At 39.4% G+C, this 24,659-nt stretch overlaps 1 protein-coding gene across 2 annotated transcripts in view; it reads right to left on the minus strand.

Moving 5' to 3' along the window:
• The window catches only part of LAMA2 (laminin subunit alpha 2), a 622,418-nt gene that overhangs the window by 124,813 nt on the left and 472,946 nt on the right, over nucleotides 1-24,659 (minus strand). For both annotated transcript variants that reach the window (XM_082475049.1, XM_082475048.1), the window contains exons 33-35: nucleotides 22,086-22,228; nucleotides 18,631-18,729; nucleotides 5,969-6,080 (exon numbers count right to left, since the gene is read on the minus strand). In XM_082475049.1, coding sequence (XP_082331175.1) covers nucleotides 5,969-6,080; nucleotides 18,631-18,729; nucleotides 22,086-22,228 — 354 coding nt within the window. The remainder of the gene's footprint in view (nucleotides 1-5,968; nucleotides 6,081-18,630; nucleotides 18,730-22,085; nucleotides 22,229-24,659) is intronic.

Consider the following 24,659-nt stretch of genomic DNA (forward strand, 5'->3'; position numbering starts at 1 on the left):
GTCCTATAAATATCAATTAAGTCTATCTTGTTTAATGTATCATTTAAAGCTTGTGTTTCCTTATTTATTTTCATTTTGGATGATCTGTCCATTGGTGAGAGTGGGGTGTTAAAGTCCCCTACTATGATTGTGTTGCTGTCGATGTCCCCTTTTATGGCTGTTAGTATTTGCCTTATGTATTGAGGTGCTCCTATGTTGGGTGCATAAATATTTACAATTGTTATACCTTCCTCTTGTATCGATCCCTTGATCATTATATAGTGTCCTTCTTTGTCTCTTGTAATAGTCTTTATTTTAAAGTCTATTTTGTCTGATATGAGAATTGCTACTCCAGCTTTCTTTTGATTTCCATTTGCATGGAATATCTTTTTCCATCCCCTCACTTTCAGTCTATATGTGTCTCTAGGTCTGAAGTGGGTCTCTTGTAGACAGCATATAGATGGGTCTTGTTTTTGTATCCATTCAGCCAGCCTGTGTCTTTTGGTGGGAGCATTTAATCCATTTACATTCAAGGTAATTATCGATATGTATGTTCCTATTCCCATTTTCTTAAATGTTTTGGGTTTGTTATTGTAGGTGTTTTCCTTCTCTTGTGTTTCTTGCCTAGAGAAGTTCCTTTAGCATTTGTTGTAAAGCTGGTTTGGTGGTGCTGAACTCTCTCAGCTTTTGCTTGTCTGTAAAGGTTTTAATTTCTCCATCGAATCTGAATGAGATCCTTGCTGGGTAGTGTAATCTTGGTTGCAGGTTTTTCTCCTTCATCACTTTAAGTATATCCTGCCACTCCCTTCTGGCTTGCAGAGTTTCTGCTGAAAGATCAGATGTTAACCTTATGGGGATTCCCTTGTGTGTTATTTGTTTTTTTTCCCTTGCTGCCTTTAATATGTTTTCCTTATATTTAATTTTTGACAGTTTGATTAATATGTGTCTTGGTGTGTTTCTCCTTGGGTTTATCCTGTATGGGACTCTCTGTGCTTCCAGGACTTGATTAACTATTTCCTTTCCCATATTAGGGAAGTTTTCAACTATAATCTCTTCAAATATCTTCTCAGTCCCTTTCTTTTTCTCTTCTTCTTCTGGGACCCCTATAATTCGAATGTTGGCACGTTTAATGTTGTCCCAGAGGTCTCTGAGACTGTCCTCAGTTCTTTTCATTCTTTTTTCTTTATCCTGCTCTGCAGTAGTTATTTCCACCATTTTATCTTCCAGGTCACTTATCCTTTCTTCTGCCTCAGTTATTCTGCTATTGATCCCATCTAGAGTATTTTTAATTTCATTTATTGTGGTTTTCATCATTGCTTGGTTCCTCTTTAGTTCTTCTACGTCCTTGTTAAATGTTTCTTGCATTTTGTCTATTCTATTTCCAAGATTTTGGATCATCCTTACTATCATTATTCTGAATTCTTTTTCAGGTAGACTACCTATTTCCTCTTCATTTGTTAAGTCTGGTATGTTCTGACCCTGCTCCTTCATCTGCTGTGTGTTTTTCTGTCGTCTCATTTTGCTTATCTTACTGTGTTTGGGGTCTCCTTTTCACAGGCTGCAGGTTCGTAGTTCCTGTTGTTTTTGGTATCTGTCCCCAGTGGCTAAGGTTGGTTCAGTGGGTTGTGTAGGCTTCCTGGTGGAGGGAACTAGTGCCTGAGCTCTGGTGGATGAGGTTGGCTCTTGTCTTTCTGGTGGGCACGTCCACGTCTGGTGGTGTATTTTGGGGTGTCTGTGGCCTTATTATGATTTTAGGCAGCCTCTCTGCTAATGGATGGGGCTGTGTTCCTGTCTTGCTAGTTGTTTGGCATAGGGTGTCCAGCACTGTAGCTTGTTGGTCGTTGAGTGAAGCTGGGTCTTGATGTTGAGATGGAGATCTCTGAGAGATTTTTGCCTTTTGGTATTACGTGAAGCTGGGAGGTCTCTTGTGGACCAGTGTCCTGAAGTTGGCTCTCCCACCTCAGAGGCACGGCCCTGATGCCTGGCTGGAGCACCAAGAGCCTTTCGTCCACACGGCTCAGAGTAGAAGGGAGAAAAAATAGAAAGAAAGAAAGAAAGAAAGAAAGAGGCTATAATATAGTGAAGTAAAATAAAGCTATTGTAAAGCAAAGCTATACAGACAAAATCGCACCCAGAAGCATATACATATACACTCACAAATAAAGGAAAAGGGGAAAAATTAATATATCCTGCTCCCAAAGTCCACCTCCTGAATTTGGGATGATTCGTTGTCTATTCAGGTATTCACCAGATGCAGGCACATCAAGTTGTTTGTGGAGTTTTAATCCGCTGCTTCTAAGGTTGCTGGGAGAGATTTCCCCTTATCTTCCCTGTTCGCACAGTTCCTGGGGTTCAGCTTTGGATTTGGACCCGCCTCTGCGTGTAGGTCGCCTGAGGGCGTCTATTCCCCGCACAGACAGGACGGGGTTAAAGGAGCAGCTGCTTCGGGGGCTCTGGCTCACTCAGGCCGCGGGTAGGGAGGTGTACAGAGGAGCCGGGGTGAGCCTGCGGCGGCCGAGGCCGGCGTGACGTTGCACCAGCCTGAGGCGGGCAGTGCGTTCTCCCGGGGAACTTGTCCCCGGATCACGGGACCCTGGCAGTGGCGGGCTGCACAGGCTCCCGGGAGGGGCGATGTGGAGAGTGACTTGTGCTCACACACAGGCTTTTTGGAGGCGGCAGCAGCAGCCCCAGCGTCTCACGCCCGTCTCTGGGGTCCGTGCTGATCGCCGCGGCTCACGCCTTTCTCTGGAGTTCGTTTAGGCGGCACTCTGAATCCCCTCTCCTTGCGCGCCGCGAAACAAAGAGGCAAGAAAAAGTCTCTTGCCTCTTCGGCAGCTGCAGACCTTTTCCCGGACTCCCTACCAGCCAGCTGTGGTGCGCTAACCCCTTCAGGCTGTGTTCACGCCGCCAGCCCCAGTCCTCTCCCTGCGATCCAACCGAAACCGAAACCCGAGCCTCAGCTCCCAGCCCCGCCCGCCGAGCAGACAAGCCTCTCGGGCTGGTGAGTGCTGCTCGGCGCCGAGCCTCTGTGCGGGAGTCTCTCCGTTTTTTTCCTCTGCGCCCCTGTTGCTGTGGGGTCTGCGGTGATCGCCGCGGCTCGCGCCCTTCTCTGGAGTTCGTTTAGGCGGCGCTCTGAATCCCCTCTCCTTGCGCGCCACGAAACAAAGAGGCAAGAAAAAGTCCCTTGCCTCTTCGGCAGCTGCAGACTTTTTCCCGGTCTCCCTCCCAGCCAGCTGTTGTGCGCTAATCCCTTCAGGCTGTGTTCACGCTGCCAGCCCCAGTCCTCTCCCTGCGATCCAACCGAAACCGAAACCGGAGCCTCAGCTCCCAGCCCCGCCCGCCCCGGCGGGGGAGCAGACAAGCCTCTCGGGCTGGAGAGTGCTGCTCGGCGCCGAGCCTCTGTGCGGGAATCTCTCCGTTTTTCCCTCTGCGCCCCTGTTGCTGTGGGATCCGCGTTGGTAGCTGCGGCTCGCGCCCGTCTCTGAAGTTCGTTTAGGCAGCGCTCTGAATCCCCTCTCCTCGCGCACCAGGAAACAAAGAGGGAAGAAAAAGTCTCTTGCCTCTTCGGCAGCTGCAGACTTTTTCCCGGACTCCCTCTCGGCTAGCTGTGGTGCACTAACCCCTTCAGGCTGTGTTCACGCCGCCAACCCCAGTCCTCTCCCTGCGATCCGACCGAAGCCCGAGCCTCAGCTCCCAGCCCCGCCCGCCCCGGCGGGTGAGCAGACAAGCCTCTCGGGCTGGAGAGTGCTGCTCGGCGCCGAGCCTCCGTGCGGGAATCTCTCCGCTTTGCCCTCCGCACCCCTGTGGCTGCGCTCTCCTCCGTGGCTCCGAAGCTTCCCCCCTCTGCCACCTGCAGTCTCCGCCCGCTAAGGGGCTTCCTAGTGCGTGGAAATCTTTCCTCCTTCACGGCTCCCTCCCACTGGTGCAGGTGCCGTCCCTATTCTTTTGTCTCTGTTATTTCTTTTTTCTTTTGCCCTACCCAAGTACGGGGGGAGTTTCTTGCCTTTTTGGAGATCGGACGTTTTCTGCCAGCGTTCAGTGGGTGTTCTGTGGGAGCAGTTCCACGTGTAGATGTATTTCTACTGTATCTGTGGGAAGGAAGGTGATCTCCGCGTCTTACTCTTCCGCCATCTTCCCGAGGACCCTCGAGTTTTCTTTTTTTAAAAAAATCCCCTAGACATCCAAGCCTTGTTATATATATGTAAACCCTTTACGATTTAACTCTGGCATATTCAAATTTGAATTTTCATGAAATTTTAATAGTTAGATTAATTCTGTCAAAGTTCTTTTACAAAGAGCTGTGGTTACCATTTTTGTTATCATTTACGTTAGTACCTGGTGGAAGAAGAGAGTAGTATTCACATTGTCCTCGGGTATAGGATCACAGCTATCCACATGGAACTTCACACGAATTAGGAAAAGGTGCCCCATTTGGACAGACACAGCCAGACCACCTGACTGATGTACAATGTAGGAAATGGGAGACACCTTTGATGACATAACCCCTTTCTTTGATTGATAGATTGTGGATGGTGAGCCAAGCCTGGGTTAAATATCATCTCCACTCTGCCCCCTGCTGGTGCCTTTGTGGCACGCACAAAGATGTAGATCAAGTAGGCAGTGCTGGTACTGGAGTCTATCGGAAACGTGTATTAGGATTTATTCTTATGTAGCAACGTTTGATTGAAATGATCAAGATTAGTTCCTAGGATAGGCTGCTGGGTGTTAGTGTTTGAGACTGAGTTGGAAGGAAAAGGAAAGTCCCTGGAGTACTGACTAATGTCTTCAGGGATCCAGGTAGAGTGAATCTGCTCTATCTGCAATGGGATTTTTTTGGTGGGAGGAAGGGAGGGTGGATACTTTCAAATAACATTACTGGAAAATAAAAACAGGGAAAGGACGACAACTTCATCTAGCAGAGGAGAAACCACAACGAATTAACTGAGATTTTTTTGGTAGGAGTAACTTCTGTTTTGGATCCTGACATGTCTTGCCTGAGATTATGCCTCAGATTAAAACTCTGTTGTTTCTTGCTGTGGGGAATCTTTGGAAGTTTCTGTCTCTTCTTGGCCAGTGATTCCTAAGACTGACCTGTCAGGATATGCCTTGAAGGTTCTCACGTCCTGATTTATTTGGCTATATTAGAAAGCAAAGTATCTAAAATGTATAACATTATAGAGCAATAAAAATGTTTTATTTTTAAAGCAAAAAGAAAACATTTTTTCCTATTTTCTCAACACGCATGCATGCTTATTATATATTAGTAGATATTTAAGAACTAATATTTTGTTGTTGTTTTTTTTTTTGAGGGTTTTTTTTTTTCTTTTTTCTTTTTGCATTATCTGTTTTCTTTGAGTTTCTTAATCTGGGCTTTTGCCTAAAAATGGCTTCCACTTTGATTCTCAAATCAGATTGGCAGATGCCAAGAACTAACTCCTTGAGAATTGTGGACTAAATGCAGTAGAGCTTCTGGTAAGGTAGCACATCCAAATCCCAAGCAACAGATGTTCATTAAAAACCGGTACCAAGTATTTAAAAGCCATTTTGAGAAATTAAAGTGCTGCTTTAAGGTACTGAGCAGAATGATAAAATTAACTTTTTTTAAAAAAAATCAAGGATCTTTTAAATAGTTCTGAATACAAAAACAGCACCATAGCAGAGGATAAGTTGCCCATTAACTAATTTAATCATATTTGATCACAATAGCCATTCCTCAAGGATCAGAGCATTCATAAAGGAATGCATTCAATTTACTGCTATTTTGTACTCATAATTCCTAATTCACTGACTTCTGTCACAAATTTAACCCTGTAGGCTGTAGACTCTCAGTTGATAATGCCCTTGAATATCTTGATCAAAAAACTTTTTAAAAATCCAACCCTCAAATTTAGAAATGTCATCTCTTACTAGAGAAATTCCAGTCCCGTGCAATCCTTTTTTTCTTTTCCTGTTAGGAGAAATAATGATTAAATTGTGACTTTTCTAATACCTTCTGCATGCTGGGCCAGGTCCTTAATGAATTCTCCTAAGGAGTCTGCTCTCGTGTTGGTCCTCTCTGCATCCTGCCCAGTTTGCTCGCCATCTGCTGTCACTTTGGTAGCCTAATGAACCAAATTCGGGAAAAGCATAATTAATAGAGATGATGAAGCTACAGCTAGATAAGCTCTCACCGGCTGCATCTTCTTTCAAATATTACTTTGAGCCAAAGGAAATTGATGAATTATTGATCAGATGTACTGGAAATGATGCCCCGTGCTCAAATATACAATCAAACTTTATTACTTCTTCCATTAAATGGAAATCAGAGAGCTGTATTTGGTCTTTTTAAAACCCTCGTTGTACGCAATGGCACAGAAGAAGCCATAAAGCAGAATTATTTTTGAAATATTTTTAAGGTACTATTGCCAAAAGTCTTTAATGGATTCTTCAGCTTGCACATGTTGCAGTTTTGCCCATATTTTATTTACTGAAAAAGTGTGGAGTGTAGCAATGATCTCTCAAAAGAGGCACAGACAACCTGTCTCAATCAGCTTGATCCTATAGATTCGGTTTAGATCAATACATTAATTAAAGAAACAAAGAAAGGGAATGCTTAGCTACTAAGTAGTAAATGCTTGTTTTATAACAATGTAAAGATCTAGTAAAATGTTAAAGAAGAATAAATGTTAACTTTCCCCATATGACATCACCAAAAAGGATTCCAGTAATCACAGGACCATATATTACTGTCAACAAAATAGAACAGAACTCTACAACAGCCCCACCTCCCAAAGATCATCCTCATATTGTTTCACCCTTATTCACATTGAAAATATCATTTGACACAATGGACTCCATTTAATGTGTTCATAGTTAAGATATACCATATGTAATCAAATGGCATGTGTAACATTACAAGTTTCAGATACTACAAGGCTTAGAGCACCTTGTAATAGGTTTATACTTCGTTTTTTAATGTGTATGCATATGCTAATAAATATGACTTCCTCTCCTAAAAAATAGGGATAATCTAACTGCAGAAAATGAATCAAAAAATCACAAACTGCCTCAATACAATTTAAATAAAGGTTCAAGCTGGCAGAGTATTAATACTCCACAATCTTGTACCAGAGTGCTTGCATTTTAGACATGCCCAGAGAATCTAAATTGTTTTATACATAAACGGATTTTAAATAGAACTTAAGATAGAACTAAATGTCTGGCCAGCACAGAACATGGTAGGAGGTGCTGCAGGAATTATAGTGCATTTTCTGATTTCCCAGGGGGCAATAAGAGGTTTAATTCATGAAAGTTTTCAAGGTTTTAAATAAAAGGTAGAATATAAAGTCTAACCATTATCATCTAATTTCTCAACCTTCAAATGTTATCACCACAAATAAAAGAAAGAAAGGAAAAGAATCCAATGGAAGTTTTAAAAATTCCTCTTTATAGTTTCAGTATATATACAAAATGATTTGGCGTGTGTTAATCAATATATTAGAATGCTCTGGATTAACTCTTCCAAAACATTAATATTGGAATTATTTTCACTTTTAAATTCGAGGTCCAGTTGGGTCAAGAAACTCTTTACACATACATACCACACAAATGTATGCTCACATAATTTTTTAAATGTTGCTTTTGAATTACTCAGGTCAGCTGCTTAAGATGTTGGTCATCTAAACTGCTTTAGATGTTTGTCTAGTCTGGATTTTACTGTGTTCTATAATATCTCTACTATTTTCACATATCACAGAATACTATAAGGGATTTGATCTACATTATTATCATCTTTCAATATCTTAAGAATTAATATACCACCAGCACTAGTATCAGTTACTATACAGAAAATATACATTATAATTTGAACTAAAATTTATTTCTTGCTTCATCAGTATCTTATTTACATTACTAAAAGGTAATAATTCCCATAAATACTCATACATTCGAGCTTTCCAACTCTTGTATGCTCAAAGCATCTAATCTCTTGAAAATAAATGTATACTGATACACTCTCCTTTTAAAATTCTGGATGATCAAGATAATATTCATTGCCTTGACTTCTACTTATCAAATTAATTTATACAAAAATGTGTAAGAGTCATTGTTAACACACTCAGTACCAATAACATGAGTACTCCAATATTAAGATGTGAAGAATTCTACATGACCCATGATAAGAAATAAGTCAAAAATGTTATAATTAAGACCCTATGCAATCAGCTTCCCTGGCTTCCTTTTATATGTAATATGCCAATCTCTTCCCTTCTTAGGGTCTTCTCATATTCTGTTGTCTTTGCCTTGAATGAGCTTCTGCTCAACACTTTAGTGGTTGGATCTTTGTCATCCATCAGCTTTCAGTTTAATAAGTATCTCTTCTTGGTGTGGCCATCCCCAGGGCACCTATCTAGGTTTCTCAACTTCCTGCAGAAGAATATTTCCTTCATAGCTCCATGCATTTTAGAATTACTATTTACGTGCTGGCATACCTACGTAACGGCTACCTGACTAAAAAGTAAGCTCTAAGAGGACAAAAACTTGGTCTGTTTGCTCATCACTTTATATCCAGCTTCTAGTATGATGTCTCACTTACAGCAAATATTGAATGAATGTTGTTAAATATATGACCAAACAATTTCCTAACTAATCTTGTCAACATTATTGCCATTCTTATTGCCTACTTATTGCCTACCTTTCCAGGAACATTCCCAGAAAAAGCTTTGTTCATACTATTGCTCCCTAACTCCTCTCCAATTATCCAAAATAAATCCAGCCCCCAAGATGATTCGCTTCCAACTTCACCTTCTCTATGAAGGCATCCCCAATGATTTTGACCCATACGCTCCTTTCTTAGATTTTCAAAAACAACTATCATTACCACTATTCGTGACTGTTGTGGGTAATTATTTTTTTAGGTGTTTCGTCATATCTATTGAATCGCAATCCTTGGGGGCTAGGGTTATGTCTTATCTCTTTTTTATTCCTCCGAGTGCCAGGCACAGTGCCTGGCAAACTGTAGGGGGTCAAGGATGTTGGGTGATTGACTGATGTAATAATAATCCAACAAACTATCCCTTTGAAGTTCTAAAGCCTGTTGGAGAAAGAAAAATCTCTTTCCATATGCCTTTCTGATACCGTTCAAACTGGCCATATGCCTGGTGTTTCGCTACCAGTGAATGTGGATGGCTGGGAATATTTTCTGGACATTTTTCAGAGCCTTATAGGAAGCTGCTGCTGAAGGGCTACAGCTGAGTGCTTAGGAGGAGAGCAGACCTGAGCGCCTCTGGTCCCAACCACGCTGCATTCTAGCCACTGGCCTTCTGGTAATTCAAAACTAGCCTGCGATTGCACACCAAGTACCACGCTGATGGGGGTGAGTGGAGGTAGGGGCTGGGGGTGGGCAGAAATCTTTATGGCCAGCACAGTACTTATTAAGGGAGAAGATAGCCTTCCTTCTGCACAGAAAAAAAGAGCTTCTTCTCTTGGCTGCACTCCAGGAGAGGAGGAGATGTGAGATTCCTGGACCAAAAGGCATTGACTTATGATATTAGCACTCTAAGAAGCGGGTTACACTGTCAGGCTCAGCTGTACCCCAGATTGATATGCGTGTTCAGAGGGCTAACAATACTCTTGTGTTTTGTTTACTCTTCCTGCCTTTAGAGATACATAGAGGGCATGATCCCTATTTTCACACTGGTGAGGATGAAGGTATGAAGAGGTTAAGTGACTTATCTGAACTCACACATATAGGAAATAGGGGACAAGACACAAATTTTCTGTCTCACAGCCTTGTATGCTGTCTGTATTAAACATTAACTTATGTTTGGCTAACATTCAGGAGGACTAGGAAGATACTTGAAAAAGTTAAGCATTCTGGGTGGGAGGAGGGACATGGCTCCAGCTTTTATGTATTTTAAGTGCATAAGCTTTAGGTTTTAGTAAACGTATTTAAAAATCCATATCAGAACATCATATAGATACATTAAAAAAAAATCATGTCTCAGGACTTCCCTCGTGGTCCAGTGGTTAAGACTCTGCCTTCCAATGCAGGGGGTGCAGGTTTGATCCCTGGTCGGGGAACTAGGATCCCACATGCCGTGCGGCGTGGTAAAAAAAAAAAAAAAAAAAATCCTGTCTCATTACACAGTAATGAAGTTGAAGAGTCACCTTGTCAAAACCACCCAGGAGAGACTCCATAAAGGAAGGCAATTACAAATACACTATCACCTATGGGGAGTGGTGATAGATTGTAAAATGTGAAATTTACAAAAATCAGTTTCATCCAGGACAGGCTATTGATAATGTTACAGATGAAGGCTAAATAGTACATGATAGGAGCTGTCTGCCTGATTCAGTTTGGCTCTTCCTGTATTTTATTAAATTGCCATCCCCATCCCTTAGTCAGCTTCCTTCTAACTCACTATTATCTTGTCCTTTGAGTATTTGACAAATGTCTTCTCATTTATCCTAATATGTTGTACAATCTTCCTTTCATTCTCTTAGATTTTCTTATTTTCACTTTCTCTTACCTCTGTTCTACATATTTCCAGTGTTCCTTTGTAAATGATAGCTCACACACTGCTTTGCATGTATCTCTCTTACCTTTGATTATCTTTTTTTCCATTCAAGTTCACTCAACTAGGTATTTTTTCCTTTTATTTTCTTTGTGGGTTTTTTTGAGTATTTATATCTAGGCAGCACGCATTACCATTAGGCACACATTCATTTACTTCTGAACAATGTAGCTGTTACTTTCTTACTTTAGCTCAAGCAGTTCTCACTGTGCCTCTTGAAATCTGCACAAAATTTTCTTGGTTGGATATTACTAGTGTCTTTCATTTTCTGCCTTCTTTATGTTAAAACTAGAATCTAATGGAGCAAATCTAACTACTGAGTAGACAACATTGCTTAGATGCCATCCACCTTTGCATTTGCAGAGGTTTTCTGCTAAATTTAAATTTGAGATCTAATCATTTACATGATATTCTTTAGGGTCATCTTCAAACACTACCGGTTCTATATATTTTTGAAGTACTAGGGTCAGTGAAGTACTAGGACAAGCTACTAGGACAGACAGCACACAAGGAGAGTGACAATCAACTGACCCTGGGGAATGATAATAAGTCAGTTCTATGTGAAATTTCTCCTTAAATATTTCAGGGGTCAGTTTTGAAAGTTCCAAATAAACAAGTGTGATTTGTTATACATTATCCCTCTCTCTTTTTAAAAAATTTTATTTTATTTACTTATTTTTTATACAGCAACTTCTTATTATCTATTCTATACATATTAGTGTATACATGTCAATCCCAATCTCCCAATTCATCCCACCACCACCACCACCTCCACTTTCCCCCCTTGGTGTACATACATTTGTTCTCTACATCTGTGTGTCTATTTCTGCCTTGCAAAACAGTTCATATGTACCATTTTTCTAGATTCCACATATATGCCTTAATATACGATATTTGTTTTTCTCTTTCTGACTTACTTCACTCTGTATGACAGTCTCTAGGTCTATCCACGTCTCTACAAATTCTCTCTCTCTTTTAAAATATAACAGCGGAAATGAAAAACATTGTTGGCAACTTAAACCTTTTAAAACTATAAATAAGGTATTGTAAATATATATATATGTGTGTTTATATATATATAGTAGGCACTTAAATCATTTAAAAACTAGTTTCATCATTTTGGAAATGCCTCATCTTCATTTAAATTTGATTTTCAATAAACAGTAAGAGACAAGGTAGATAAAGCTAAATTTTGATATTTTATATAGTTCAGTCTATTACATTACATTCACCCCTTATGAAATATAAACAGTTAAGAGATGTTTATCAAAGAAAGCAAAATATTCAACTCAATATAATTATATGCCTGATTTCAGTGCGTTTTAGAGAAATTCAAAATTAATGCTTATTGTGGGTTTCTATACCTTTCATTTATTTTTATGCTATTTTTAAAATTATTCACAATTAGTTAATTAATTAATTAAACAAATATTGACTGAACACTTACTATATACATGATATTGGTGATATTGTGGTAAGGGGAAAAAAACCCCACACTTCCTGCTCTTTTGGAGTTTATAGTCTAGTGGGATAGAGAGGTATTTGTTTAATGATCATGAAAATAAATTATAACCACAAACTGAAGAAAAAGCACGGTGGTACAACACAATTATAAGAGGAATCACATCACACCTGGAATATCACAGAAGACTTGCAGTAGACTTCGAGGAGCTGAGGTTTAGAAAGTGAATTGGAATTAACAGAAGTTAACAAGATGTAGGAGGAAGTGATTTACGTCAAGGCTAAAGAAAACATGTCCGGAAAGGCTCTGCGGGACAAAGTGACTGAAGGATACCATGGCTGGAGTACAGATGGCCAGGGTCAAAGTGGTGTGAGATGTGGCCAAAGTGAGACTTTGGCCTTTATCTGAAGAGCAATGAGAAGCCAGGGGGACGAGTTTAAGCACTAGTGACATGTTTAAGCACTAGTTTAAGCACATGTTTAAGCACTAGTGACTAGTTTAAGTGACATGTTCAAACTTGGGATAGCAAAAGTGCATTCTGGCTATACCTTGGAGAACAATCAGAAGGAAAATAAGAATAAAAGCTGGACCAGCTAGAAAGCTAATGTGGTAATCCCAAACTAAGGGCTGGATGAGAGTAGGGTAGTGAAGATGAGATCTATACACAGAAGTGGAACCCACTGTATTTCGTAAAGGGTTAAATAAGTGGGAGGATGAGAAGGAAGAAAGTGGCATCAAAGAAGATTTCTAGGTTTCTGGCTTATATGTTCAATGCATCAGGGTCCAGATAACCAGAGCATGAGTTGGGGAAGAGATGAGGCTGAGGAATTAAGATCACGAGGAAAGAGCATCACATGTCAATGAACAAAATGGAGAATTTGAAGGAGGAGAGTGATGTGATCAGATCTGTGATTTAGAAAGTTCACTCTGCCATAGGAATAATAATTGTTTGGAGTTAGATAAAACTTAGGAAGAGAGGTAATAGAAGACCTCTGAATTGGGTTGGGGTAAAATGAAGAGCAACCGTTTAGTTCTATTTTGGGAGACTGGTAAATATTGGAGGATAAATCATTGAGGTGTTCTAAATAGAAGAAAGTATGGGTTTTAAGAGGAAGATGGTGAGTTTAATTTGAGATGTCCAGTTGATAGTTAGGTACATAGGACTGAAACAGGAGAATGAAGTCTGTCTTGAGAATATGGACTTATTAATCATAAACATATATGTGGAGATCGAAGCCAAAAGAGAGGGTTTACAAGTGAGAAGAGGTGTGGACTGAGGACTCGACCCCAAGATAATCGACTTTTGAGGGATGGGCAGAGGAAGAGCTTGAAAATGAAAGGTCTGAGAATTAAGATAAAAGCAGAGAGGAGAGTATGTTAAGAAGGAAGATAGGGTCAAAAGTGGCAATTGCTGTAGGAAGTCCAAGTAAAATAAAGTTTCCACTGGATTTAGTGACCAGCTTGTCACTGATTACCTTGTTGAAATAGTTTTAGTAGCAGGCTGGGAGTGGAAATCTAGACTACAGTGGAGTGTGAAGTGAAAGCAGACCAAGTCTTTGAAAAAATTTGGCTGTGAAATGAAAGAGGGAGGTAAGGACAGTAGCTACAGAGGTATATGGAGTTGTCATCAAAAAGCATCTCAATAGTCCACACTAATCATAGTGTCTGACAGTATGAATATGTAACATATGATTGCCGTATTCAAAAAACTTATATTCCAAGGGGGAAATGGAATGACAATAAATTAAAATACATTGAAAAAGATACATGATTATGCAACATTTTGCTTATGTAATATTTGACATTAAATTATATAAAATAAATGTTTAAAATGTTAATCTGGGGGAGGAATATTATTCTCTTTACCAAGGGCTATTAGAGAGCTAAATTGCTTCATGAAAAAGATAAGCACAAAATATACAAGCACTTGCAGGACAGAAGGCAGCTCACACCAGCTATGCAGGATCAGACTCACCAGATGTTTTAACAAACATAAAGAATGTATTAGTCATAAAGTGACTCGCCAGCTAACAAAGTAGAGAAAAGGATTCTCAAAAAGATTGGCTGTAGCAGTGAAAGCACTTTCCAGAGGAAAGGGAGCTGGAAGCACCGGGTACCTCTAGGCTCACCGTAGTTTTCAATCTTGGCTGACATCAGAATCATCTGGAAGCTCTTGAAAGTCCCAGTACTCATACTGTGCCTCAGACCAAATACTTCACAACCTTTGGGGGTGAGACTGGGCACCATGTAACTCTAATGTGCACTCCTAGTTTAGGCACTATCTCCTCTAACGTAGCCATGGATAATAGGAAGTCATGGCCCCTGCACTTATACTCTGGGCCCAACTGCTGAATCATTCATGGCTGTGAGATAAAGGTACTGGGGGTCTCAGCCAATATTAGTGGATATTTATGTCCTCTAGCCCTCTAGTTATGATTACATGTGTATCAATACACCTTTTGATTATCACGCTGATTGACCACAGGCAAAGAAAGAATTGATCATTTTGACTTGAATATTGAAGGTCTCCATGACAGTCCTGTTTCTGGTGGGGACAAGGTTAATAAATAGGTGAGGATTTCTATTTCCTCCCCATCCTCACTTTATCAAGGAGATATTTACTTTTAGAAGTCTTATTTCTAGGCTTTTTATGTTACAAAATCTGAAGAATGGGCAGATAAAAATGGTACTGAAGTGTGGAAAGGGGGAAAAAGTAATTTTCCAGTGGAGAAATCTGGCAAATGCTACCTCAGTCAGGTGATCAAGATCAACATCAACAGTAATAAGACATATTGATTACATGGGTTCTTAACATGACGTGATAAAATGATACATTATCTCTGTGGTCTTCCCCGCAAAAACCTATATGTCTATTCTAATCATGAGAAAAACAAGAGGCAAACCCCAACTGAGGGACATCCTACAAAATACATGAACTTGTCAAAACTGTCAAAATCATCAAAAACAAGGAAAGTCTAAGAAACTGTCACATTCTAGAAGCCATAGCCTAAGAAGACATGATGACTTAATGTAATATCCTGGATAGGATCCTGAAACAATAAAAGGACATTAAGTAAAACTGAAGAAAAAGCTGAGTCTTTAGTTAATAATAATCATCAATATTAGTGCATTAGTTGTGATAGATATATCATACCAAGATATTAACAGTAGGGGAAAGTGGGTATGGAGTGTATGGGAAATCTCTGTACTATCTTTGCAACAACTTTTCTGTAAATCTAAAACTATTTTAAAATAAAAAAGTTTATTAAAAAATAGTATTGGAATGAACTCAAATGGGATAATAGACCTAAATATAAAATGCAAATTATAAAATTCCAAGATAACATAGTATAAAATGTAGATGACTTTGGGTATGGTGATGACTTTTTAGTTACGACACCAAAGCAATTCATGAAAGGAATAATTGATAAGCTGGGCTTCATTAAAGTTAAAAACTCTGCATTGTGACAGACACTGTCAAGAGAATGAGAAGGCAAGTCACAGATTGGGGGAAAATATTTGCAAGACATAGCTAATAAAAAACTGTTACAAAGGACACTTAATAATAATTTAAAAAACAACTCGATTAAAAAATGAGAAAAGTCTTAGTTCATTCAGGCTGCTATAGCAAAATACCACACACTAGGTGGCTGATAAATGACAGGAATTTATTTCTCACAGTTCTGGAGATTGGGAAGTACAAAATCACATCCCAGGCATCCCAGGTGTCTGTTGAGGGCCTGCTTCCTGGTTCATAGGTAGTGTCTTTTCACTTTGTGCTTACATGGCAAAAAGGGACAAAGGATCTCTCTGGGGTCCCTATTATAAGGGCACTAATTCCATTCATGAAGGCTCTGCCTTTATGACCTAATCACCTCCCAAAGGCCTCACCTCCTAATATCATCACCTTGGGGGTTAGGATTTCAACATAGGAATTTTGGAGAGGACACACACACATATTCATTCCATAGCAAGACCTGAACAGACATCTCACCGAAGAAGATATACAGATGGCAAATAAGCATATAAAAATGCTCAACATAGTATGTCATGAGGGAATTGTAAATGAAAACTAGAATGAGATACTACTATATACCTACTAGAATGGCCAAAATTCAGAACACTGACAACACCAAATGCTGGTGAGGATTTGGAGCAATAGGAACTCTTACTCATTGCTGCTGGGAATGCAAAATGGTACAGCCACTTTGGAAGACAGTTTGGAGATTTCTTACAAAACTAAACACACTCTTCCCATGTGACCCAGCAATTGCACTCTTTGGTTTTCACACAAATGAATTGAAAACTTATATACTTGGATGTTTATAGCAGCTTTATTCATATTGCCAAAGCTTAAAAGCAAACAAGGTGTCCTTCAGTAGGTGAATGGATAAATAAACTTGGTACATCCAGAAAATGGAATACTACTCAGCACTAAAAAGAAATGAGCTCTCAAGCCATCAAAAGACATTGAGGAAACTTAAATGTATATTACTAAGTGAAAAAAGCCAATCTGAAAAGGTTACATACTGTATGACTCCAACTATATGATATATGATATATAGAGACAGTAAAAAGATCAGTGGTTGCCAGGGGTTAAGGAACAGGGAGAGGTGACTAGGCAGACCATGGAGGACTTTCAGGGCAGTGAAACCACTTTAAATGATCCTATAAAGGTGGAGACATGTCATTAAACATTTGTCAAAATCTATAGAATGTACAATACCAAGAGTGAACCCTAAAGTAAACTATAGGCTTTGAGGGGTGATGATTCGTCAGTGTAGCTTCATCTATTGGAACAAACGTATCACGCTGGTGGAGGGTGTTGATAATGCGGGAGGCTGTGCTTGCCTTGGGGCAGGGGGCATATGGGAAATCTCGGTATTTTCCAATCAATTTTGCTTTAAACTTCTCAAAAATGCAAAGTCCATTTAAAAAAATTTAGTATGTGAGAGTCTGCTGGAAAGATGAAAGGATGTCGGTTAAGAAGTAATAAAGTAATAATAATAATAATATTAAAGGCTCAGATCATTTGGCTGTAATCAACAGTGTCAGTTTTGCTTATACCTCTTTTCCCAGTGTCTGTCATTCTGTTATAGTGTCTACAGCATATTTGACCCTTAGTAAGGATTAATTAAATGAATGAATGAATAAAAGGCCTCTGTTCCATGGAATTTTCCCTAGTTACCCTTAACATTAAATTAATATTAAATTAATCCATTTGTGTGTATTTCTCAGGTACATTCCTTTATTTTATTTCATGCTGTGTTACATATTTACTTGCACTTGTCCCATATTACCCTCCACATACCTAAATGCTTATATAGCCCCCCCACACACACACACACACTCGAGATTGCAACCTCCTTGAAGACAGACTGAGCCTCATTTTTATCTTTCATCTGCCAACACTTAGCGCTTGGGCTTTGTATGTGGTGAACATTCATATGCGCTGTTGAATTGAGATTACTTTGGCATGATCCGTTTAAAAATTCTTATTTAGTGTATTCATATAACCAATACAAAATTGTTAATTATTGAATTGATATGAGACAATCTGTACTCATTAATCTGATTAATATCTAACTACATTTGGCAAGAAACTCTGTTCTTATTTGTACATTCCACATTGCTGGAAGGAGATTCTGAAAAAGTGTTTAGTATGCTACTTGTAACATCAGGGCCATTGTTTAGCATTATGTGCTCAGAATCCCATTTGATTTCCCTGTGGAAATTCTCCTAAGCCAGCAGCAGGTTAGGTGGAAATGGTACTGGGCCAGTGGGAATCTGGTATCTGGGTCCTACTTAGGTCCTTGAATTTGGTGAAGTACATGGCCATTGCTAATTCATTTCACTATCATGGCCTGAGGGATTTCTTCTTAAAAAAATGGACTAGATAATCTGTAAGAACCTTCTAGCTCCAATATTTTTTGTCATTTAAAGTTCTTTGATAATCAAACTGGATCCCTAAATTCCGGGCCAATTTTCCAGTTCATGCATTTTTCTCACCACAAGATGGCAGACTTTATGCTGTTTTCTTCATTCTGTATCAGGGAAAGGAACCTTAACCCTCTTGCAGTTTTGAAAATGTAAAACTCCCAATATCTTAAAAAGTCTGATAAACGCAACATGGACTTTACACTCTGACTCTAAAAAGTGTCTTGAATGCTTTGGATTTTCATGATAAAGAAGATTTCCTCTTTTGTGGGGGGATAATGATTTAGGCTGTATTTCTATACAAACACAAAAATCTTATGATGAGATCAAAGAGACTACAAGTATTTTCATTTGTTTTTCTTTTTCCTTACATAGTCAGAGCCAGGGCTTTGGGAATCCAGAATCGATAAAAACTTTACCATGGAAGCTACTGGATAGAGTACTCAAAATATACTCTCATTCTGATATTTTTAACCATTGTCCTTGACACTTCCCAAGTATGTATCCCAATCTTTTCTTGTGCTACTGGGTTCTCAGATTTTATCTGTGGCAGAAGTAGCAAGTCAAAAATACATCTATTTCATGCACCAAATTGGGATTTAGGAAGAACAAGATTTGCATTTCAGAAATTTGAAGTAATTTTCCTTAATTATACATAATCTATCTGCTTTAAGAAGAAGCATGATTTTGCCAGCTTACCCTGGTCAGAAGTTCATTCATTTCTGTCACCAGCGTGTTCAGATTGCCTTCTGCCAACTGAATGAGCCTCTCTGGGGCCCGCTGAGGTGAGAGCAAATGCTGAAAAAGATTTCATTGCATATGTTTTTTAGTAAATGGTCTTGCAGCGATCATGGGTTGAACATTTAACAGAACACATTTTTTCTTTATATAGAAAGAACTTAGCCTTCTCACCTTCAGAGAAGAGAGAAAGAAACTATTTCAGTTGGGCACTTACAAAGCACCGTGCAGAATAATCTGGCAAATAATACAAACTGCTGCAATTTATTGAGACATTACTATGTTCCAGGTCTTTTTGTTTTGTTTTTCATTTAGCTCTTACAACAGTTCTATGAGATAAATGCTATTTTATTTTGTATATAGAAAACTGTGGCTTAAAGAGACTTAAAAATTTATACAAGATTGCACAGCCAGTAAGGGGTAGAGTCAAGAAGAACCTTGTCTGAGTCTTTAAGGCTCCCATTCTAATCAACAGAGATACAGTTTACAGGTTTATTACCTCTTTCTTTGAGGACAGGAGCTCTGACAGAAGGACCTGGCCAGACACTAACTAACTGCATGCCATCAATGTTGTAGGAGCTGGCCTGGCACTCACAGATGGGCCATTTTCCTCTCCTATTGAACATAATCAATCTCACCAAACACTAACAGTAGACAGGATCACTCCGTGAGAGTGATGAATGAAGCAAAAGATGAGACCACTCCATAATCTTATCTAAATGCAGACGAAATCATGGTCTCTGTACAGACCACAGAAGTACCTCAAATCCTATTTTCTGGCTAATATGAGTGACCACTGCCTCCTTACTAACTGTAGCTTTAGCCTCCCTTTTTCTTCCCTCCTTCTAGATAAGATTCATTAGATTACTTAATTATGGAACTACTCCCACTTCCTAGTAGTACCCAGTCCAACACAAACCCCTGCTTCCTTGAATGTGCCCCCAAATTCCATAGCACAAGCCCCCACTACTCTAAGTGATTCCTAATGCCCTGTTATTGAGACAGCCCCAATTCCCCACACTGTGCAGTGCCGCTTGTTGCAACAAATTAGTAAACCCAACTTTGTTCTATCACATGTGTGTTTCTGGTCATCTCTGGCTGGTACCCAGGGAGCATTGACACAGTTAAAGGAACTGAAAGAAGAGGGCACATAACTTGCTTAAGGATTTAGAATATCAAAATGGGATTCCAAATATCCAGATATTAAACAAATTATGGAAGAAGAACACAAACAGAATCAAGAAAGACTGGAATTTAAGGAAAATCAAGGTCATCCTGACCAATACCCAGCCATAAGGAAATAGGTCACTGAACCCCAGGCTTGATGTCCACAGATTGGAACCTCTTTCAGAGGGCCCTTCAGTACTTCATCCATTGCTTAAGTTATTACTTTACAATTTTTTTATGTCCTACCGAAGTATTTGCTTCTCTACTTTAATTTTCTTTCTTTGTATTCCTTCCATACATGATAACTGGTCAGCATTAGACCAGTTATTAGAACTCTTTGCACTCCTGAATGCTGGGTCTACAAAGTAAACTCAGATTCCTCTGCCTGGCTTTCATGATTGTCCTTCATATTACCCAGCCCCACTGAAGTCTCCAGCCTTATCTTTCACTAGCAGGCCTGACTTCTAATGTCTGGACAGGCCTCGCTCATCCATACCTCTGCCTCTGCGCATGTGGCTCTCCTAGATTCAGTGGCAAGAGTATGGATGGGCTGCGGGTCAAGGAGACCTCACTACTGGCGGACTGAGCCCTTCTCTCTTTGAGCTGTGTGAAGGTAGTTTCATTCTCACAGGCCCTAAAGTTAAACTACCTCCTTCCAAGTCCCAGCTCTGTACCTAGTAGCCATGTGACCTTGTCTCGGTGTCTCAGTGTCCCTACCCGGCTATCTGAGACAAACATAGCTAATACAGTACTCCTTTCCTACTTCTTGGAGTTTCTGTAAAATCTATGTATGATAATTCACATAAGACTTTAGTCAATTGTCTAGCACAGAGATACTCATCAATAAATGTTATTCTTGCTATCATTATGATTGGTTTCTTCTTCTGGTAAATAAGGATAATAATACTTACCTTGAAGGTTGTGGTCTAAATTAAAGAATATATTCCCTAGAAGAATGTCCGCCAGTGCCTAGTGAATAAATCTTAGATTTCTTTCTCCAGTCTTCACCAATAATTCTCTGCCTATTGAAATTGTTTCTATCCTTCAAGTTCTAACACAAATTATACTTTCATTAATGATGTATTCCCTGGTTACTCTGGATCTCATCTATTTCTCCAATCTTTGAACTCTACTGTATGTCAAATTTCTATAAAGCACGTGGTAATTATGTATTTTTGCTAATTGTTTAATTATTGTTTAACTATTTTTAAACCACATAGACTCTAAGCTTCCTAAGGGTAGTGACTGCATTATAGGGGTCATGAAACCCCTGGGGAACCAAGTGCAATACTGGGGCATTCCAGAGTCTCTTAATAAATATCCAGTAATTGACTGATAGCGTATAAGGAGTCACTTTTCATCTTTTTTTTAATCAGGTGAAACAACTCCAATTTCCTTAACATTTCCTCTTTATCCCATTAACTACTGAAAGCTTTAACGATGTCTTAGAATAGTGTTTCTCTTACAACAAAATTAGTTCTTGTTGAAGTACTTTCAAAAGTCTCCTCATTCTCTAGTACAAAATTTTCACCTTGCGTTTTCATTTTGACAGTAAACTTAAATGTTAATGTAAGCATTTCTGGAACCCAGGCTGGGCACCTGAGAGATGCACAGAGCCACTTGATCTTAGCACCTACATTTGCATGCCTGTTTGATCATATGGCAGATTGAGCACATAAATCATGAGAACTTGTCAAGTGATGCCAAATGTCATTTCAGGACCCCTCACAAAGAGTTCTCTAGTTCAAATTGTGGAAAGGTAGGAGAACTGAGTTACCACATGTCACATGCTGATGAAAGAACCTATGTGGAAGTAGTCAGTATGATATTCTTGTTGCAAGTAGCAATTTGCTTTCAGCAAAAATCATCTGTTATTTTATATTAATGTTTTTAATTTGAATTTTATTTTTTTTAGGCTTTTGTAAAGATGAATTTGTTTTGATTTTATAGAGCTATTAAGTATAAGGAGTTCATATCTGATTTTATGTTTGCACATATTTAAGGAACATAATAAAATTGATTTAGGCCAAACACTGGGGGTACATGAGCCTCTTTTTCCATAAGAGCAATCAGTAAATTATAGTTCTCAAGTTTGAAAAACACTGGTTTAGAAAGTCTCTGAATTTCCCTAACGGCTGCCTGCCTTGATTTGGGACAATGGGAAGAGCATTTACCAATTACAGCAATTACCCCTTTGGAAGCTTCTGTCATTTTTTTCCCTGGCTCTTGCTGTTACCGCTCCAACCTACCTTGAGTTCCTGAGTCCTATTTTCAAGACCGTACAGAATTTTATAAGGAGCGGGCAGTGGGCCAGTGAGGTTGATGCCCGTGGCCATCTGCTCCAGGCGGGCCAAGTCACCAAGAAGAAGGCCGGTGCATTCATCTCCACAAACTGTGAAAGGGAAACAGCAAAGGATATTTACTTCTGCTAAGCATCCCAGGCAAATGTGCAAAGATTTCAGCTATGAAATATTTTATGGCCTAAGTATTGTTCTGTGAAAGATGATGTTTCTCATCTCAGATAATTAATGCTTTCGAATGGATGATGGTTGATAAAAGATGAAAAGAACAACAAAAGAGCAGACATGCCTGTTGCCCAGAACCTGAAATATGGACGATGATATAAACTGAGGAACCAAAGAGGAGGAGCAAATGGATTTTGAGGGTAAACGAGTGTATCGCCTAAGTACTAAAGGAGAGGTAAAACACGGACTATAACATTATAAATGCCCCAGAGAGTCACACACGAACAATCTAGAGGAAATCTGTAATTGGCAATAAAATATGCTTTGGAATCTAAAAATGTATACATTGCCCCATTAGATTGCAATGTGGAGTGTCTATAGCAATTGGGTCTCCACATGCTTCAGGTATTACATATTCAAAAACCATATGACTCTTTAGCTTGACATCTATTGAGAAGAATATTTTTAAAAGTCAAAAGAACTCTTCTTTTTACAATTTATTTTTTCTCATGATGAAATGTATTTATTTATTACTTACTTGTTCACTTACTTACTTATGCATTTGCCAACTCTTCCTCTTTAACTATTCAGCACATTATCACTCATGATTAGATGCAGTCCCACAAATTCCTACTTTGATGATCAACCTAATCCTGTCTTGTGGATAAATAATTGCCAAAAGCCAGGAAAACTTTATTCTTGAAGTAGCCAAGAGTGCTAGTGTTCTACCTATATTTTTTCAATGATTAGAAAGAGGGACTATTCAAATTTAGGGGTGGTGGAAGGGGGATGGATGGTAGTAGGGTGGTGGAGAGAAACAATGGTTTCTTCACCATTATCACATGAATCTCATAAATAGTACAATTTCTAAAATTAAAAGATATTGATTCTTTTGGAGGCTTTATAAAATATACCTATTCAGTTTGGATTTTTAGTTCAAAATTTTTTTTTCACTCTTTGCATCAGAGTAACGAGATGTAGCTTCTCCATGCCAAGAAGCACGTGCTACCATATTTATGATATGCGTTCATGCATACAGTTACGATTTCTAGCTTACATTCTGCAGATAGAGGTATAAAAACTATACGCGTTAGAAGAGAGGAAAATATATAACATGAAAAATACTGAGACTTGGAGCAGCTTTGGATCATGCCCCAAACTGGCAAGAATTCAATTAGTTCTCTAAACAGGACTCCCTTGAGCTGCCTAATGGAGAGAAAACCATTAACTGAAGCTTGTAAACAAAGAGAAGTAGTACAGAGAGTGATTCTGTGATGGGACAGCAGTTAGAAGTGACTTACAATATCCCTTCACAGGGATTAAACTGCCCCAGCAGGGCTTTTAATAAATCAGCTCCTTGCAGGTGACACCTGTAAGTGTTGACTGTCACCTGCAGGGGCGCTGTAAGCTCCTGATGTCTTTCAAGCTGAGTGAACAAAGAGGCTTGGGGAGCTGGAGGTGAAATCTGAAACTAGAGCTGGATCTCTTCCTCTTCTAGCCAGAACGAAAGAGAATTTGCTCTGCAGGGAAACTAAGTAAAAGGAAGAGAATGCTGTGGCTTCAAACCCTCAGTTCAATGCAAGTGCTTGAGAAGCTTCAACAGACCTCTTGACATGAAGCAACTGTAGAAAACACAACCTGGAACACAATTAGGTACCAAATTGACTATGTCGAAATACCAAGACCCAGTCTGATTCTCACACTTGAGTGGGTTTCAGAATCATGTGAGGGCTTTCTTAAATCACAGGAGGCTGGGCCATACCCCTAGCACTTCTGATTCACGAGGTGACTGAATCACCTGGTTTCTGATTCTCTGACTGAGCATGTGCTTCTCTAACAAACTCCCAGGTGACCACTAATACTCTGGTCTGAGCACCACACTTTGAATAACTACTAGATCAACAGCAATGGCATGACCTGGGAGCTTGTTAGAAATACATAATCTTGGGCTCTATCCTAGATCTAGTGAACCAGAATCTGTATTTAAGAAAGATTCCCATGTGACCTATGCATGTTAATGTTTGAAAAGCACTACTGTAGGTCAGTGGTTCTCCATCTTGGCTGCATACAAATCATGGCGATTTACAAAATACAGGTATCTAGGTGTTTCCCCTACCCACCTCCAGAGAATCTGATTTGATGGGTCTGTGGTGAGGCCCAGGCATCAGTATATTTAAGAGATTCCAGATGATCCCATCATATAGCCAGAATTTAGAACCACTGGGCCAGATAACAAACTTTAGGGATGTTCTATCCTAAAGGGAGCAAGGATTTGGAAGAGGTCATTTCACTTGCTGTCTCCTCTGCCGAGAACACTTCTTTCTTCACCTTCACCCATGTGACTCCTGGAGATCTAGG

Source organism: Balaenoptera physalus (assembly GCF_965194825.1).
Source record: "Balaenoptera physalus genome assembly, chromosome: 9".
Taxonomy (NCBI): domain Eukaryota; kingdom Metazoa; phylum Chordata; class Mammalia; order Artiodactyla; family Balaenopteridae; genus Balaenoptera; species Balaenoptera physalus.